Source organism: Sylvia atricapilla, chromosome 11 (genome assembly GCF_009819655.1).
Source record: "Sylvia atricapilla isolate bSylAtr1 chromosome 11, bSylAtr1.pri, whole genome shotgun sequence".
NCBI classification, from domain to species: domain Eukaryota; kingdom Metazoa; phylum Chordata; class Aves; order Passeriformes; family Sylviidae; genus Sylvia; species Sylvia atricapilla.
In genome coordinates this window covers 21,740,689-21,760,458 of record NC_089150.1, presented here as the reverse complement: position 1 = coordinate 21,760,458, position 19,770 = coordinate 21,740,689, and the positions used below count along the sequence as shown (strand labels likewise).

Sequence of the window (19,770 nt, the reverse complement as noted above, 5' to 3'; positions counted from 1 at the left end):
ATATTAGAGGTCAGTCAGGCAGAAATGAGCTCCTGTGTGTTACTAGAATGTAAACTATATAACACTGCTCCCACCCCTCAAAGCAAGACTTTGTAGGGAATGGTGCCAGGCAGAGGAGACCTGAGAAATGACCTCTCAAGACAGAGTGGGTTCTGTTTCCCTGGACCTACAGGTCCTTGAAGTGTCCTTGGTTGCATTATTGAGGGAAGGGAAAACTGAGACAGAAGGAGGCACAAAGGATACAGAACATTGCTGAGCAGGTATTTCCTAGATTTCTCATGCTTCAAGACTGCAATGGTGAGCCGGAGGTAGTGGATCTAGGAAAACAGGAGAAGCAAAAGTGACTCCATCTGCAGAACATACAACTCTCCAACAGCTACAGTGTGAGGAAACTGCCATCTTTGGATGAAACAACAACAGAATCCAAAACATCATGTACTTTTGGACAAGGGGGCATAAAAGAAGCTGGCTAGTCACAGATTCCTGGGGATTCAGAAGTGCATACTCACTTGTAATCCCAGGTCTGGGATGATGGGGGAGAACCTGTAAGCCCGCAGTAGGGATATCAGTAGCCGCTTGAGGCACTCATGCACTTCATACTCCTGAGAAAGTAAGAAATACACTGAAGAACAACAGCAAGGAGTCAGGAACAGCTATAGCTCCCAGAGTGAGACCTTGAAAGGAAGCATTCATTTATGAACTGAAAAAGCAGATGCTCTGAACCCAGTGTCCCTCTGACTCCATAGGAGAGAGTCCAAGCAGAGGTTGGTGCCAGTGCTTTGCTACAGGGAAACAAGCTTCTACAGAAAGTCTAACCCAAAAGTCGCCTACAAAAAGCCGAAGGCCAGGCCCTATTTGTTCAGCAGTCATCAGTTTTCTTTTCCCTGACTCTACCCAAGACACAGTGTTGGTAGAACCAACACAGAAGAGAAAGAAGTAAGTCTTCGGTAAATGTGTTGAGAGAAGAGCTTTCTGCTTGAATCCAAGTCATAGCCAACCAGCAGGATGAGAGCCAATTCTTCCACAAACACAGTAGTCCTACCAGGGGGTCCAGTTTCACTGCCAAGATGGTGGGCTGAAAAAGTCGTGACGTTTTTCCATAAAGTTTCTCATGGCAGCTGGCTGGGCCAGTGCCCACATCTGTTAACTGTTACTCCAAAGGGCAGATGTATTGTCTCCAAGCAAATCCCTGGCAGTGACTGGCTCTGTGTAACCACCCAAGCTCTCCAGCAGCAGCAGCTTCCCAGCCGCCTCAAACATGTGTCCCAGGAAGGAGTAAGTTCATCCAGCATGGACAGGAAGGGAAGTTGGAGGAGGCTTTTCTCCAGCAGTGCAGGAGATAGTGAGAGTGCACTGCACACTTCTATCCCAGTCTCACACACTTTCATTGACCTCTTCAGCACATGGCAGCACTTAAGACCTCCACAGTCAAAGACACATTAATAACAATCAGAAGACTATTCTTATTGATAAATTTGAGATTTCCAGAAGCAGGAAGTTATTCACTATCATCTGTTAATTTAGCAGTAGGAGAAGCTTAGAAATGCCTGGTTAACTCATCCGTGTCTGCATTCAACCCTCAGTGCCTGGGTGTGCAGCAGCAGCCAGATGAGCTAATTGAGAGGGTGGTCTACCACAAAGAAAAAAGAAGAGAAAGACACTGAGCAGCACCAGATTTTGTAGGGAAGGTTCCTATCCTCAGCACCTTCCAGGGTCTCCCTGGGATCCCTAGGGAGGAACCAGTACCCTAGCAACTCACCTCCATAAGAAGCCACATGAGATCCAGCAGCTGCTGAATAAGGGGGTGGGCCTCCACTGCCCCTCCTCGCTCAAGGATGCTCAACAGGAAGGTCATGAGCACATCTTCCACCAGGTACACCTTGCACTGCAGATAGAGAGCCAGGTCAACATTCCTCCATGGCACAGTCATTTCCCAGCAAAAGCTGGGGGATTACTTTGCCTTGCAAGAGCAGTAACAAGCACTACAGAACCCGGCAATGGACAGGCAAAACTCACCATAAGAGGGGAGAAATAATTGAAGATGTGAGCCAATGTAATCAACACTGTGGGTTCTCCCTGCAGCTGCCACATGGATGTGTCTTTCTCCACCAGCTTCCCCTCCTGCAATGACAAACCCAGAAAAACACATGGCTTGGATCCCTCCAATCCACCTGTACACCAACAACTGAATGAACCACATGCCTGGAGCAGCCACTGTTGCTGTCTCATGCCTGACTGCACGAAAACCCTTGAACATAGGAATTTAGAATGCCAAAGAAGCCACGTTTATTCCTCTGGAAAGCTGCAGTACAGGTGTCATTATCAACCACATGCAGGCATTTTGACAATGTTTTTCTAAGAAAAGGCTCAAGTTTACACAATAATTTGTAAATGGGAACACCTACAGAGGAGGACAACTAGCAAAGCAGGCCTCCATTCAAGCCAAGATCATAGCATACGGCATTCTCCATGCTTTGGCCATCATCTCTTATTGTAGTGGAAAACAGTGTTTCCAGCAAACAGTGCCACAGCCAAAACAATCCTCAAGGCAGACCTGCTACAATTTCATGCCATTACTGAACATCAGTATAAAGCTTATGATATGAACAAATTGATTTCAAGGGTACAAAATCAAATCCAGCAGTCGTGACCCTGACAAACATCACTTCTTGAATACTGGCAATGAAACTTCATAGGACTGAGAACTACAAAGCCCAGTATGATTTAAATTAAGTCCTGGAACTATGAGGAAGCCCATTTTGCAAGCCAGAGAGCTCCAAGGACACGCATGCCCCATGCAAGCATTTAGATGTATGGAAACATCTGAGCTGGCAGCATGTGCCAGGGAGAGCATAACCACGTTTCTCAGCACGGTGCCCCTCAGATCTACCCAGTGATGCCAGCCTACCGTCACATCTATTCCAATATGGATCACATTCTTCAAGTAGCCCAACAGCTTCCGAGCCTTCACCAGGTCTGCCACAGGAGGATCTTGCAAGGGCCGGTAACCTTCCACCGGATAAGTAGGGAAGTGTTAAGGGAAAAAGCAATCTGATCCTTTCGGGACTTCTTTTGTCTGTGCCAGGAAAAGAGACTGTCTGCTTTGCTTTGTACCCAGTCCCAGTCAAACTACAGTGCCTTCTACATGGATGATAAGCCACAAGCTCTTATCTCCACTTCTTCAGGACTGCAAACAGAAAGCATCTCACTTCTGCTTGGGGTGAAGTACTTTCTTCATCAGAAAGACCAGCTGGAGCTCCCACTACAGCCATCAACAGGCACAGCCAGGACTGCTCTGACAGGAGCTCCAGACTTCAGCATTTACACAGCAATAGGCAACACTAATACCATGTCAGAGGTTCCATAAGGCTGGGAGGTAAAAGAGATGAGTGACCAATAGGCTCAGCAGTACAGCACCATCAGAGTTTCCAAAACTGCAGTGAGAATTTTGCAGGATCTGAGGGTCTGGGAGCATGCAGCCCCCAGTTGTAGCAGCAGCTGCTGACTCAGAGCTAAAAGCAACTCTCATTTCAGAAACTTTTGTTTGTGTCCTGGAGTTCTGCTTCAGCTAAGGAGGTATTTGGCTCTTCTCTCCCTGACTCAGCTCTGCACACAAGTGCTGACAGCAGAAAGTGAACTGCAGTCAGGTGTGTACACTCCACAGCCTCCAAAGATGGTTTTAGGACAGGCTCTTCTCCCTTCAGACCTCCTCTCCCCACACCTAAAGGATATCGGAGTGGACGGCTTCCGAAGTTAAAAGCAACAGACTCTTTGAAGGAGAGGCTGATGGCAGGGAAATAAGCCATTCCAGTACCCCTTGTGATGTTATCAAAGGCAGTTCCCAGAGATATGCCATTCCTGAAAGAAGGAAAACCCGCAAGGTTTTAGTCACAGCAGGAGGGGTCTGAGGTCAGCTGGGCAATACAGATATCAACTTGCCAACACGGACACACAGTCAGACACGCCTCCTGTCCTTCTTAACCTGGCACACATGCAAATGTCACAGCTCTGCTGAGTAACAGCAACACAGGAAGCACAGGGGCACTCCCATTTTCATATGAGCATGTGGAGGCACTGGAGTCTACACAATGTGCAGAGCCCACTCAGCTTCAAGGGCAACCCAGATCTGTGAGATAATTAAAGCAGCAGGACATTTTAAAGCATGCAATTTTTTGGCCTCATCTGTTTGATCTTTGTGGAAATCAAAGATAATTATTTTAATCTACTCTTCCATAAAAGATGACACGGACCATCTAACAGTTCTTAACTGCAACTAACTTGTTGCAGGCCAGGTCCAGAGAACAATTCTCATTGTGCATCGGAGCTGGAAACGGGAGATTTATCACCCTTTCCACAGCTCCTTGTGAATTTAGGACAGGCAAGGCCTAAAATTACCACAAAAGCAATCAATTAAATTCAAGTGTGGCATTAAGCATCACAAGAGATACCCTTCCCTCTAAAATCCTGGCAAACTTTAGAAAGACTTTGTAGCTTGAACATCTTTCTTCCAAATGTTTTCAACTGAACTGAACTGACACCCTACAACCCATTCAGATGGTTTCTGAACACAAGGCAGAGGAACAAAGGCCAGAACTACCAAGGAACATAAAGGGGAGAGAGCAGAAACAGGGCTCAACAATCTGCTGAGCAGTGAGGAAAACTTTCTGCTACACACAGACACAAACAAATCGGGGAATGGGGCAAAGATGCTTACAAGCAGAAAGCAATGGTGCCCTCATCAAGGTCTATCAGACAGCTGACGATGTCTCCTGCTGCCCAGGACTGCAGGAAAGGGAGAGAAGAGGTTAAACATGCATTCCCAGGGTGTTCCCACATCACAAGAAAGACTGCAACCCAACCAATTCCTTGTGATGCAGGGTTAAAGAAGAGAGTTCTTTCTCCCAGCAGCTCACAGAATTTCCAGGCACTTCTGGAAGCTGTACATAAAGCCCCTGACTGGGATCTTTTTCCCCTCTGGAATGTATATTTATTCCAACAACGCACCATGCTCTGATGTACTACAACGAACCAGAGCCTTCCAGGGACCAATAGCAGCACCAGGCTAGGAATCAGTCTGCTGCGACTGCCAAACAAAGTACCCAAACAGCACATCCAGCACCCCTAAAGTACAGACAAGTGCTGGCATGCAGATTGAAGCAGGGAGGAAGGCTTGAGGGCACTTCACAAGGCCCAGCAGAATTCAGTGAGCAGAGGAAGTAACCTGCTTTCTCTTCCTTCCTCTCCATCCCACTCCTGGGGGACAGCTACTCACTTTGCCATAGTTTGTAGTAGTTACGTTCCACTTGCGCACCCTGTTTCCATCATAGGCATACGAATCTGGCGTGTCCCCAACGCCTTCCTGCACCAAAGCATAAAAGAGGAGACTTAGACCAGATCAGGCACAGAAGATTCCTCTCATTGCAAGAGAAGCCTTAAGTGGGAGACCAGTAGACAAGAGAGCAGCTGACAGCACACGTGCTCTGCCTAGGAAAAATGCTCACTCTAGGAATGAATCCAGTGCCTTGTGATCCTTGGTTCAGAGAAATGCACCACTCCCTACTTATTCTTGAGTCAGACAAAGTGTACCGGCATCCAACACTTCCTATTTCTTCCAAAGCAGCCCCCTGGGGATGCCCATCACTTCCCTTCTCACATACTGCAGAGTGACAAGTTAGTGAAACCCTGCAGCTGACATCCCCTTCCAGCACCAAACATCTCACCCAGATGAAACAACATCCCACCTCTCCTGGGCCAAAAAAAGCCCTGTAGCACCAGATGCTGAGGCCCATCCCAAGGGACAGGCTGCCAGCACTGCAGACACACACACTTTTTGGGAAAGATACCAGCTGAAAGTCAGTATTTAGCAGCTCTGTGTGCAGCAAGAGCACAGCAACACACCCAGCACAGGCTTTCACACTGTGCACCATTCTGTGGATGCACACCAGAGAGTCTTGTAAAGACTCTTAAAACAGCAGGCCTGGCATTTTGTGTCTGTATGGCATTTCTGGTGTGAATGCCAGCAGGGCACAGCACCAATGCTCCACAGTGACTGAAAAAGCAATGGAGGAACATCCCCCAGAGTAGCTATACTACCTCCTGATTAAATCTGCAGTTGAGAGTGCACCAGCCAATCTGCATGAGTCCCTGGGAAGAGATGAGCACCTCATAAATCCATTTCCCTGAAAGAAAATGAGATGCCACACAGTGAATTCTTGTCCCCTGGCCTTTGTTAGAGAAGCTGAACCCAACACTGCTCCCACAGAGACACGTGTGGCACACAAAGGAGGTTCAGGACATCCCCAGGATTCCCCTCCCACCCCTTTACTCTGGCATCACACAATTCCCCACCCTTCTCATTCCCTGGAAAAGTTCAGTGAATGAACTGGGGAAGAGGGTGGTCAAGATCTGGAATATATTCAATATTTCCTGAGCTCACCAGTTGTTTAATTCCCCATACACTCCTCCCAGGGTCTTTTCTCAAAATAGCACTGGTTTATCTCCTTACCTTTATACACACATGTTGTGGCCCTGATGGACCCAAAGTTACTGTGGCCAATCACCTGGACAACAAACAAAAGAAATTTTAATGCCATACAAAAAGAGAGGTTTGTTCAGTCCTCCCCATTCCCTCTGCCTTAGCACTCAAAACCAAAGCAAGATGGAGAGCTACTAGAAGGACAGTATAGGGACAAGAAGGGACATCTTTCCCACCCCAGCAGCTCTACTTGGAGTCAGCTGGCCCCAGAGAATCATTCAGGTCCTTCCCACAGCTCATCTGTACTTGATAAAGCCCAGTGAAGCAGCCAGCACAGTAGCAGTACAAGGGCAACATGTTGACAGACAGGTTCCCAGTGAACTGGCATGAAATTGTATACAAAAGTGATTATGATATGGGAAAGATATATGAAAGCTGGACAAGCTAGAACAGAACTACAGATTCAAGGTACCCAGGCTAAAGGCCAGGATTGGCAGATAACATGCTGCCTAGAAACTGAACCGTGTTAAATCCTGACTCTTGCCATCTTAGGACAGACCATGAAGAGGAAATGAAAGTAGGAACAAGGAATTCACAGACAAGCCAGTCCAATCCATTCTGTGGGCCAATTCTAGGTACAGCCAAAGTAAACTACAGCAGGTGGTGGTTAAAGGGAAAGGGGAGACCAGGACAACCTGGTTTCTTAGAGGCTAAAATGTAGGCATAGATTAAGCAGGGAATCAGCTCAAGAGCAGGGGATGTGCTTGCTCAGTGAAGGAATGGAAGGAGTGCAGAAATTACTGAAGTAGGAAAGGGTTAAATTCCAGTGGATTCTTTCAGTAGACTTTTTGCATAGGGAACATCAGCTAAGGAGCAAACAGGTAATTAGTGGAAACAAAGGAGTCAGGAAAACCTCAGCTTTGGCCTCTTTCTAGCCTTTTAAGAAGACCAGAAGTAAGGAAGAGGCAGTCTGCTGGAGGGAGGGACAAGAAAGCTGGCTGATTAGCCAAGTGAGCCCCTGGGCCAGGGTAACCCTTTCACTTCCTCACAGCCCCACTCAGACCTTGCTGAGACTTAGTGGTGCTGCTAGACTTTTTCCCAGGATAGCTCATTTCCTCCAGGATCCTGCAGCTCTCAGGGCAGACTCCATTTACACACACTACAAAGCCACTGACAGGGATCTACTACAAAGAACAAACCAAGAAGTCACAAGTGCTTTTAGTCCCACAAAACCATTTTCTGCTGTGTCCAGCAATGCACTCACCCCAAGTAAGTCATCATCGACCAGCAGGAGCCCTTCAAAGCCACTTGTGTGGTCCAACACCACAGTGGAGGGCCCCAGCCGACCCTCTGCTACTTGATCTGAAACAAGAGTTGCAGAAAACCTGTTGGGAGAGCTGTGCAGGATTTAACAGTTCACCCACTGGGTGCTTCCAGCCAGACTGCAACAGCACCTGGATTCTGCTACAGGGGAGGATGATTGAGATAGTGCTGTCTATGTTAGACCCTGAGAAACTCAGAAAAGGAGAGATTTAAAAGAAAGTCTTCACAACAACTCAGCTACACACCATTCAGGACACATTCAATTTTCCACATTCAATTTTCCTGAAAATTTTACTTTGACAAAATTCAAAGGCTAAACTCTGTGCCAAATGTTTGGCCAATATGTCACACTTGCAGCCAGCAAGAAAAATTTGCCTTTCTAGGAGGGCAGCTGGGCTGTATCTTGCCACATCCTGATTAATTCAGAGAAACGATGCTAGTAAGAACACAGCGTGCAGCCTGAGGCCCAGAGTGAATACCTGCAGTGGAGACCAGCATGTAAAAATTGTCATCAAGCCTCTGCATCTCTCACTGATGACAGCACTGCATGCTCCTGGTCAAACGGCTCCGCATATCATTATCAGTAAAATACCACCAACATTTGCCCCACACTGCTTTTCCAGGCATCTTACTTATCTGGAAATATGCCTCTGTCTGCAAACAAACCTGCTGCAGGGTGGGCTGATGAGCCCCTCACAGGCAGGATTTAAAGGCACAATAAATTGCACAGGGAGGCAGAACAGTGCTCACTCAGGGAAATGCCTTTCATGATACAACTTGTCCTTCCCAATTAAGCAGCACAAGCAAGAAGCACAAACTGGACAGGCAGTATCTCCTACCTCTGCTGTCTTCAGAGCCATTCTCCTCTGCCAGCAATCGCTCAAGGTGCTCCTGCAGGTTCTGGAATGTCAAGTGCTTCCTAGGGAATAAACACACAGTTTTTTCTTAAAAAACCTTTGTCTCCAGTTTTTCAAGAGTTGCAGCCCAGACACATGTCCTGTGCTGAGACATGAACCATGAAGTCCTCTCGATCTGTTTCATGTCATGAATCTAAGGAATTTGTTGCCCATCTTGTCAGGGCAATGAATGAAGGAAGGACCACATACAGCGTGAACAACCCAAGCAATTAATAAAGAATCTTAGTCTTCAGTCTGCTCAGACGTGTTTTAAGGCAGAAAGAAAACTGTGGTACAAGGCAGCAAGAAACCAGCTGTGCTACCAATAACCATGGACATGACTTTGATGCAGTCAGCATCATACAAACATGGCCTAAGTCAGGATTCATTTTTCCCCTGAAGTATTTTGCAATACAAAAGAAGAGAGGGACCACAGCAGCAGCTGTAGCAGTTCAGACAAAGGTCAGGCTAATCCAGCATCTTCTCTCTGTGAAAACAGCTAAAACCATTTTGTTTTCACACTGAAAATTCTCTCATGCATCCCCTTTGGGTCACTGTTCTAAAGAACTTACTGCCCTTCCCTGATTCTCTCCTTTCAAGGATGGTTTACTTAGCTGATACTTGCACAAAAACCTCCTTTTGCTGTGAGAACCACTAGTTGTTCCTATCGCTGCTTCCCATTTCCAAAGCCGTCTGGGAAACAACTTCTCACTTCTCCAGGACTAGGGATTTCCCTAAGACTGGTGAGAGACATTGTGAAAGCCTGATGGATGTGAAGATGCACACAAGTGAAACCAAAGAATCGGTTTTGGTTGGCATGAGAAGGGTGGCTTCAGCAAAGCTGCTTAATCAGCACTGGCATGGAGGAGGAGTTCAGGGAAGGAGAGTGGAAGAGCATGAGACAGGCAGAGAGATGTCTGCAGTGAGCTCCTCTGTGAAGAATTCAGGCCTCTGAAGGCAAGATGTCATACCATAAAAGTTGCTCTCATATGGCAAATGTTATTTCCAAGACCTTTTTGACTGCTACCGGGCTTTCTACCAAGTAGCCACATCCAGGGAAAAAGAGTGGAAGGCAGGAAAAAAAGAGAGAGACCAGTCCAACAAACTATCAGTTCTGTGCATTCAAGTCATTAATCACCAGACAAAGAAATCAGAAATGCTGAAAACCAAAATGCTCAGGCAGATGGATTGCTCCAAGGCTCACTGGCAGGAGAGCTTGTGGTAAAGTAACATGACCCACTTTGCCTCCCCCACACCATCACCCCAGCTCACCAAGAGCCAGAGGGCCAAGAACTATTTATAGAACCTCTGAGCTCATGTAGGAGCTGGCAGCCCTAAGTATAGCCCGTGGAATGTGACCCCAGCCATGCCGCAGCCCTGCCAACCAGCAGGAGCCACAGGCCTGCCTCACTCTGCCACACTCCTACCTGCCTTGAACCTGTCTGACTTGCCTCCGGCAAAAGAGATGCAAGAGGAATTCTTGTCATCAAACACTACAAGTTTCTGGGATAAAATATGAAGGAGAACTGAAAATAAATAGGAGAAAAGCAGACATTTAACAGGAATTTTGTGTTTCTCTTCCTTTTCTGACTCCTAATAAAAGTACCAACAGTTCCACAGCCTGAAAAATGTATGGAATTGCAAGGATCAGTAACAGTCTTGCCTTTAGGTTAGAAGGCACTGACAACTTTTTTTTTTTTTTTTTTTATTTCCTGCACCTGAAACCTGTGCGTTTTGCATTTACAAGCAAAGAAGGAACAGGAACAAGCAGATGAATGCCTACTTATTTCAAAGATATTGCCTACTGATGTTGTAGATGGGATTTTTCAGGCAAAAAAGAAAGCCCTGCAGTTTGCAAAACCCATTAAAAGAGAAGATCTCAGAGTTGTTTCTGTAACATGGAGCTGCTGTGCTTTTAACAAAGACCACTGTGTGGTACTAAAAGATCTTTCCTTTCACACAGTGCTGTTTATCTGGAGGTGGCATCACTTGCCACCTGGGCAGTGAGAAGTCTGATACCTGTAAGCAGCTGCAGGCTGGTTCCCATCAGCATTGGTAAAGACTCGGTGCAGATAATCATTCAGCAACCTGCTGTTCACGATCCCTTGGGAAAAACAGAACGGAAATAAGCTTAGAGAGTCCTGGGTAAACTCAAACATGCATTTCATGTAAAAGCAAGAAACTGGTAACTATGGGTAAATTATGTTCACGTTTGCTGATCAACACAATGGAAAATGCAGCTTCAAGCAGTCATTCATCACTTTGGTGTCCTCACTAGCAGAAGTAGAGTCCAGCACTATTTGGTGCATCTCCCCAAAAAAAGGCTCTTTCCAATTTGAACCCTTTGCTTTGCCATAGCAACCAGAAGCCCATAAATCGCTCCACACAGGTGGAAGTGCATCCTCAGGAATCCTGCTGTGCTATTTCTTGATAAAGTAACTCCAAAAGCTGAAAGTAGGAATCCAATTCTATTTTTAAAAAAATCATCTTAACACTACCGCAATTCCTGATGTCCTACTCATATTCAGGATGTCTCTTAACCACATAAAAGATGCTGAGATGGAAAGGCTGCAGGTGCAGTTCACCTCGTGTAACCCTTCTTAATGACGTGTGCCTCACCTTCACTAAAAAACCCTCAGTGTCACACTGATGCAGCATTCCTTGTTTCTGAGTGCAACAGTGCCCTCAAATGCCAGATTTGTGGTCTCATAAGCACACTTGTGCTGGATTGGTGACACCAAGAAAAAAACCAGACTGCCTGGCAGGTAGCAGAATTTCCCAGAAAAGGATTAATTTGAGAATTTGACAAGTTGCTCATCCTGGAAGGGGAACTCCCTAAATCAGATGAGTCTCAAATCAGATGGCAGGCAGGCAACAAGACATTCTCCAGCCTTATGAGGCGGTGCTGTGTGGCAAAGAAAAGGCTCTGTGACATAAGTTTCTGGAGTCATTAGCACTGCAGGAATGTCCCGTCCAAAATCTCATCTCACTTTGAGGATTTACTCGGTTTCAGCCCCCCTACACCTTACACTACCAAGGTAACTGCAATTGGAAGCCAGCTGATCTCAAGGCAAGGGATGCTCCCTGGATCCACAGTGCTCCTGTGTTCAGAAGGCATGTACAAAGCCCTACCTGTGACCTTGGACTTCTCTGGCTCAGTGGTCAGCCTGTAATTCTTCCTTGAGAAAGCAGTCCCAGCACCTCTTGATGTCATTCTTCACAGGCACCACTTTCAGAGCAGACATAAGACAGGCAGATGCCTAGAACAGAACCTTCTGGGGAGGATTCTGCCTTTAGACTTCTCCCGTTCTTGGAGGTTGGTTTACCTGAATTAAACAACAGAGAGAAGCCAAAAAATAGCCACAGTCCTTGCATGTCCCAATGACATTACACAAGAGCCCCAAACTGCCAACCCTGCTCTCAGTCCCACTGTTGTCCAACAGCTCAAAACTTCCCAGAGCAGACGAGCCATTAAGCCACACTCCAGACAGCCACACAAACCCCACTCCAAACAAAGGCACGGGCACGACCAAGCCAGAAACAAAGGCAACCTTTACACCAAGCCAGGGCCAGAAGCACTGAGCCAGCACCACTGCCAAACACTGCTGAAACTGCGAACCGCACTGCACTGCTGTTCGTGTCCTGACAAACACTTCTGCCTTTCTCTCCCACTCTGTATTCTTTAGGACAGCAACATGTGCCTGGTTAATCTTCTGTTTAACAGGTGTTTAGATTATTCCACGACCCAAAACAAAAAGAGAGGAAGAAGGAATGAGACAAATGCAGATGGAGTGGACTACAACAGAGTATCACTGACCGCAACGTGAACGACCCAGCTGTCAGAGTCACGGGGACAAAAGCAGACACAGGTAATATACAATAGTGTTTACAAGTGAAAATCTACCACGAGACTACAGACTCAGGAGCCTTCTCGGTATCACTAGAATGCTATCAGAGCTGACATGTGCCAGGACAAAAAGAATACAGCTTCCAAATGTTAGGTTACACCCCTCTCCGGCTTCCAACTGCCCCAATAGCCAGCCCTCACTGGAAGACTCTCCCTGGGCATTCATCTGTCAAAGCACTCTGTGACATACAGCAACAGGAAGATGCAACAGGAGCAAAGGAATTAAATGTTTGCTGGCAATCTCATGCAGAGTAGAAACCAAGGTGAACCCAAGAAAAGTTTATGACTCCAGAAAAGGAGTGCCAAGTAACACAAGTGCCACAGCAACTCCAAATCACCCGAGCTTCAGCTAGACTTGGGAAAGAGTATCCTAAAGCCCCTTTCCTCAGGACCACCCCAGCACCTAGCAGTGGAGCTGCCTGGCCTCCCTCCTGCAGCACTGCTGAGCAAAATAGTGGGAACAAAGTGAAAACCACCCTGGATCAAAGGTCCTGAATGATGATGGGTCAGGAACTCAAAACAAGAGATAGAACAATAAAGAGAAACTCATCGTTTACCAACAAAGCAGAGTAGACAGCACAATGCGTACTTCCCTAAAAGTACTCGCACGTAACATGATTTCGCCTCTGTCAGGACAAGTTAAAAACTCCCGAGGGCAGTCAGGAGTGCTCCTAAAAGGCAGCCATTCTGGCAACCAGCGCTGCTTTAACAGCCTGAATGCCTAAAGCAGAGCATGCAGCATTGCCACACTGGCACCATATGAGATGCAGTGCTGGCACTGCTGCGGTGCCAGGGTGTTTGCTCAGTTGGAGCAGACGCTGCTTTCAACAGGTCTGAGAAAGGGCAGAGCAGGGAGACACACATCTGCCCCACGTGCGATTCACAGAAGCAAAGATGCCCTGCTCTGAGCCTGGCCCCAGGCTGGAATCCCTTTTCTTGGCAAAAAAGCAAGCAGCTTCCACCAGCAGGGCAGAACGCAGAACACGGGAGCAGCCAGATCTTAAGTAGAGGCGACTGGAGGCAGGCGAGAAGGCTGAGAAGCCAGGCCGTCCAACACAACTTTGTCTGGCAGCTGCCGGCCAAGCCTTGAGACTCGCAGCAGGCAAAAGGAAAGAGCACAGCCCGACACGGATCACAAAACTGCCCTGCCTTCATCCCAAGGGTGGGTCCCCAGCCTGCCGGCACCCCCAACCCACAAACACCAGGCAGCACTGTCGTGTTCACACCCAGGAACCGGCCCCAAAGCCGGGCTCACCCCTCAGAGGCGGGCAGCACGCCCCGAACCCAGAGGCGCCCCATAACCCAGAGACACCCCCTAAACCGGGCGGCACCGCCTCAGCCACAGACACCCCCAAACCCGGAAGGATCCTCCATGCCCACAAACACCCCGAACCCGAGATCCCCCTACACCTGCCTACAACCCGCGGCAGCCGCCCCCCGATGGGGCGCCTCCCGAATAGCCGGACGACACTCCCCGCGCTGACCGCGCCTCGAGCCCCCCGCGGCCCCCGGGGGAGCCCCCGCGCTGCCGGGCCCGGGCCCCGCGGCCGCCGCACTCACCGCCGGCCCGGCCGCGCCGCCGCCGCTACGGCGACTCGCGAGGGCCATGGCGGGCGGGCGGGACGCGTTGCCGGGAGACGGGCGGGACTGTCTCCGCGCTCCACAGGGCCGGGCCGCTGGACCCTGCCCCGGGGAAGTACGGGGGGCAGAAGCTCCCCGGTGCTTGTGTGAACTTCTCTCGAAGAAACCGAGCAGGGTCGGGGCCGCCGAGACGCGAAGCTCTCGGCCGTGGAGTTGGGCAAGCGGCCAAAGCCAGCCCGGACGAGGCAGGCCAGGGTACGTGCTGCCGACCCCCAGAGAGACAGCAACCTTCTGGCCCAGACCCCAAACGCTGCCCTTGGAGAGAGAGGAGGAGGAAGAAGTCGACACATAAGCGTGGAGCCTCTCAGTGCACTTTATTGTGCCTGTGGAGTGGGATGGGGCCAGTACTGGGGGACGGTCCACAGCAGGTCCTGTAGCAAAGTCCAGGTTGGCTCTGGGGATTCTGGGTCCAACACTGCAAATGGGAGCAGTCTTGGATCCACATGGGCCCAGATCCACATGGGCTGGAGCATTGGACACTTTCAAGACAGAAAGATAGAGTCACAGAATGATTTGGGCTGTAAGGAACCTGACAAGTACTCTAATTCCATCTCCCGACCATGGGCAGGGACACCTCCCACAAGATCAGGTTGCTCCAAGCCTCATCCAGTCTGGCCTTGAACACTTGCAGGGATGAGGCAGCCACAGCTTCTCTGGGCAACCTGTGCCAAGGCCTCACCACCCCCACAGCTTGCTGGCACCCAACTCCAGTAGCCCCAGCACCACCAGCCAGCTACTATCAGGGTCCTCTTGTGCCTCCCCAGATCCAGAACATTTCAGATGCTCCAGCACACCTGGGCCCATGTGGATCCAAGGCTCCAGCCTCCAGTGTTGGGACCAGAATCCCCACAGCCAGCCCAGATGCTGCTGCAGGACCTACCATGCACCATCCCCCAGTGCTGGCCCTGACTCACTACACTGGCACAATATAGTGCACTGGGAGGCTCTCTCAGGCCTGGCAAAAGTATCTGGCCACAGGACCATTACACTGGGTCACTAGGAACAAAATGCTCTATGTCCTGAAGTTTGACCTTGTGCAGCTTTTCCTTGCAATGTAAACCCAGGCTTCTTGCATCAGACTCATCGAAATGTAAAGGTTTCTGCCTGAGAAACTTTGCAGCCTTTCGCTCTCCTAAGATATGGGGAAATAACATCACACAATTCAGTCACTCTTTCCATCTTAACACCAGACACTGGGGCAAGCAGAGCTATAGAGTCAGTGAACAATTCACTTCTGGAAAGCAACAGAATTTCTTCACTTCTGTCTCTGTTTACTTGTCTGCAAATCTATACAATCTACTTGACAGAGTTCTTGAGCTCACATGCAGCCTTCAGGTCGGGTATAGAAACAATCCACGATTCACACATGGATTTGGTTATAGCATTGGTGGAGCCTTTTCCTAGAAACCACCTTGGGAAAGCTCTTGAACTTAGGAGATCTTCCTCCTAGTCACAAGTTTGGACCTACCCAAGACTTTGGTGTACACTGCACCTGTTATCTGACACATGGTCAAGAAGCTGCCCTGCCTCTCCAACTGGATCCACACTGAAGAATTTACCTGAAACAAACAAGGAATTCTGTGTGGAAGAGTCCTGTGCCAGTGTCTCGATTGCTGACCATTTACCTCTGCCAGTGCTCCCAAATCATCTCCTAACACACCTGAGATTCCTCTTCTGTGAGGGAAAGATTCTGCAATATGCTAGGAAGCAGGTAGGGTAGAGAAGACTGAAACCTCTCCTTGAGGCACCTTCTGGAGGGCCTGTGAAGATGCCTTGTGAAGGAAAAAAAAAGCAACCAGAGGGAAGTATAGAGCAGAGGCTATTTACCCTCAGAAACTTATTGGGCAGCCAAGGGGCTGCTTCATCAATCCTGGTATTCTTTAGCAACAGTACTGCAGCACAGGTTTTGATCCAGAGGCAAGAGCAGTCGCCAGGGGAAGGCAGACAAAGCTATGGGCTCAGGTGGAGTGACCAGGCAGCAGGAATGTTTCCTCAGCCAGCATCACAGTCCACTACTGAACCTGCCTGGACAGCAACCAGACAATATCTCAGGTACAACCAGAATAGGGAAAAGGAATGTGAAATCCAGCCTTGAAGAATTCAGGTCTGAAATGCAATTCAGGATCAGGACAGAAACCTGAACTACCCAGAAGTCCTACAATACTAGTTGTGTGACACTGCTAGGAGTGACTGCTTTCCTTCAGCTCCTGCCTTTGGAGTGTCCTCAGAGATCCTCTTTTACCAGCCACCTTCCAAGTCAAACTCTGGTGCTTGGGATTTTCTCACCAGCCTTTCTGGTATTTTGCTTGGCCTTCCAAGGCCGGGACATGACATAACTCCATTAGCTGGATGCTGACAGAATTGATTCATTCAGGGAACGAGCATCTTGGCAAGCTGGGATGTGGCACTTGTTGCCATGATCTGGTTGACATGGTGGTGATCAGTCGCAAGTTGGACTCGATGATCTTCAGAGGTCTTTTCTAACCTAAGTGATTCTGTGATATTGTGATGAGGTGTCCCCTCAGGAAGAAAGAAGCCTTCAGTTGGCATTGCAGCAACCGCGTTGGGGAACGGGGAGCAGGGATCGGGGAGCGGGGAACGAGGAACGGGGATCGGGCGTCAGGGTCCGCCTCGGCCGTCTCCCTGCCCCCGGTCCCGCCCTGTCTCCGCCGCTCTCCGCGGGCCGCCCCTCCCTGCCCACCGCGGGGCGCGGCCGCCCTGGGGCGCGCTGGGCTCCTGCCTGCTGCCGCTCCTTCCGCTGCCGGCCGCCGGTGAGCGCGGGGCGGGGAAGGTGCGGGAGCGGCGGGCCTGGCGCTCGGGGAGGTTGGGGGCCTCGTCGGTGGCGGTGGCCACATCCCCTGGGGAGGCCCCGCCGAAGCCCCCGGCGTGGGGAGGCCCAGGCTGCGAGCTCAGCCCCCTCAGCTCAGCCGCCCGTGCCGGGGCGGGGGCTGAGGAACGCGTGGTTTGCGGGGCTGGGGAGCCGTGGCGTTGGGGCCGGGGAAGGCGCGGGTTGCGGGGCTGTGTTTGGGGCCGGGGAAGGCGCGGGTTGCGGGGCTGTGTTTGGGGCCGGGGAAGGCGCGGGTTGCGGGGCTGTGTTTGGGGCCGGGGAAGGCGCGGGTTGCGGGGCTGTGTTTGGGGCCGGGGAAGGCGCGGGTTGCGGGGCTGTGTTTGGGGCCGGGGAAGGCGCGGGTTGCGGGGCTGTGTTTGGGGCCGGGGAAGGCGCGGGTTGCGGGGCTGTGTTTGGGGCACGTTGTCCCGGCGCCGGGAGGTGCCCACACGCGCACAGCGGGTTTGGCGCGCGGAATCGGGTTCGCCGAGGGAAAAGTCCTGATTGAGGGAAAAGCTCTGCTGAAGTAGGGTGAGTTTGTGTTGAGCGGGCTGCTGATACGGGCTGCTGGTAACTAAAGGCAATGATGTACTAAAGTGGCTGCCGGTCATTCTTGAAGCATCCCATTAAAAACCTTCGTCTTTTCACCCCCGACACGGTAAATTCTACTCTTTTACTGGAAGATAATAGAAGCCCTGAGGTGTTCAATGATCCTATCACATAAACAGCACTGCTTATGCAAGCTTTCTTGATGATTGAGTTCGTACATCAAATGCTATTTTTGGTAATTGTTTTTTTTTTTCCAGCAGCCCTATCTGCTGCTATTTTGTTATTATGCTTAGAAGATGGATGGTGTGGTCTTCCCCAACTTTGTCGTGTGGTTAGAAAGAGTGAATGTAATCATAGAACTTAGCTGGTGAGGTCTCAGAAAAGGAGAAGCATTCTTTATATTTTGTATGTCAGTGGTGTCACTTGATCAGAGAGATTAAATTCTGCACAAACCTGTGTGGGAAAATTGCTTATGACATGCAAGAACACATTTGACTTGGTCAGAGTAATCCAGGTTCACAGTTTGTTTGGGGGCTGAGCTGAAATCAGTGTGGCTGAAATGGTCAGAGCTTTATCTGTAAGTACATCAAGATATGAGTACCAGAAAAAGAGTTCTTTAATCTGACTCACCATGAAGGTTCTATAGCTGTAATTCTATGTGAGCTGCTCTTGCATAAATAGGGGTGGAAGATAGTATTTATTGGAGTGATTGGGGACTGGGTGGAGAGAGTTTGGCAGCTCTGCTCTCCAGATGGAACTTGGTCGGTCTGTTAAAGGCTTTTTGTGGTACTGATGGTGTGAAATGATCACGATGATGCCCTGCAGGATAGGAGGAACCCCTCAATAACTGGATTGGGTTGGGCATGGCCTGTACCTGTTCTTAAGTGATAAAAATAATTAACCTATCAGAAGACAAGCTGGGGCAAAATGTGCCATCAGTTGATCAGCTGATGAGCTGGAGAATTCAGTCAGTTGAGGAAGAGTCTCATGGATGCCACAGCTGATGGGAGAAGAGAGGAACAAAGTAGAGGCACCAAATTCTTTTCCTTTGGTGTGCTCAGCCCTTGTTAACTCAGCTCAGCCACCTGAGAACCAGCCTAGGCCTTTGGTTTTCCTTGTTATTTTATTGTGTTGCAGTAGTACAATTGTGAGATAAAGGGAGGAATTTTGTTGGTTGCCTTGCTGTGTCATTTCACAAGATATTTTGGAATTGGTTTAGCTACCTGTCTTTTCCTTGTTATGAAGAAAGGAAGGAGGGAGGAGTCAGGTGTTTGCTGAGGAAACATTTGATTGACTGTGTGTAAGCATATGTAAAGCTATAAAAAGTACTGTGCTATGGGTACAGAAGTTCCTCTTTGCTTCTGTTTAATGAACCTCCATGTTTACACCCTTAGAAGATTTTTTTCTTTTTATGGTTGGCTGTGATGCCTAAATATTTTTAGCTTTTTATGTATTTTCCATGTATTTGTAACTTTGTAGGCTGTTAATACAAAGTTACAACTTCTAGTACTTTTCAGGTCTTCCCCCATACTTTACCAAACCCTTACTCATACATTCTTGAAATTCTGTTTAGTCTTAAGTATAGCAAAAGCACTTTGTTTTGCACCTTACATTGGTAGACACAGTAAAGTGTAGGGCTCAAAACGACTGGAGGGCGGGGGCTCCAATGGAGCAGAACCTGGGGAGAATTACCTAATCAACTGCTTTTCTTACTGGACATTATTTGATAGATATACTAATTAACCTTGTAAAAATTGTAGAAATACTGTATCATGTGTACATATCACCATATTGTGCACCATTAAGGCTTTCAGTTAAAGTCTTGCATTTATATTATCATTTTGACAGGCTTTGGAAAGGTTTGTGTTTTATTCCATGCAACAGCTGAAGTATTCAGGTATTTCTTGGTGCCAGAGAGTGAAGAGTGAATTTTCAAATGTTAAAGTCAGTTTAAATATTGTCAGTCAGTTTGAAAATTTGCCTCTTCCTGTTTGCTTTCTGAACAACCATACCTGAAGGAATTTGAGATTTTTAGATGGAGTGTGGTTTAGGAGCAAGATATCAGGGTATGTCTTGTTTACGTGCTATGTGATAAGAAGGAAAATGATGAATAGAAACTAGCTGACTGCAGCATTTGTCACTGAAAAATGAA

At 48.7% G+C, this 19,770-nt stretch overlaps 1 protein-coding gene across 1 annotated transcript in view; it reads right to left on the bottom strand.

Moving 5' to 3' along the window:
* RNF123 (ring finger protein 123) overlaps positions 1–14,227 on the bottom strand; it is a 47,328-nt gene extending 33,101 nt beyond the window's left edge. Inside the window, exons 1-15 of the mRNA XM_066327026.1 lie at positions 14,162–14,227; positions 11,827–12,020; positions 10,714–10,798; positions 8,638–8,717; positions 7,740–7,837; positions 6,506–6,560; positions 6,094–6,179; positions 5,273–5,359; positions 4,715–4,782; positions 3,724–3,858; positions 2,909–3,017; positions 2,017–2,121; positions 1,760–1,885; positions 510–602; positions 244–317 (exon numbers count right to left, since the gene is read on the bottom strand). Coding sequence (XP_066183123.1) covers positions 244–317; positions 510–602; positions 1,760–1,885; positions 2,017–2,121; positions 2,909–3,017; positions 3,724–3,858; positions 4,715–4,782; positions 5,273–5,359; positions 6,094–6,179; positions 6,506–6,560; positions 7,740–7,837; positions 8,638–8,717; positions 10,714–10,798; positions 11,827–11,908 — 1,283 coding nt within the window. The 5' untranslated portion in view covers positions 11,909–12,020; positions 14,162–14,227. The remainder of the gene's footprint in view (positions 1–243; positions 318–509; positions 603–1,759; positions 1,886–2,016; positions 2,122–2,908; positions 3,018–3,723; positions 3,859–4,714; positions 4,783–5,272; positions 5,360–6,093; positions 6,180–6,505; positions 6,561–7,739; positions 7,838–8,637; positions 8,718–10,713; positions 10,799–11,826; positions 12,021–14,161) is intronic.
* Positions 14,228–19,770: the final 5,543 nt, after the last annotated feature.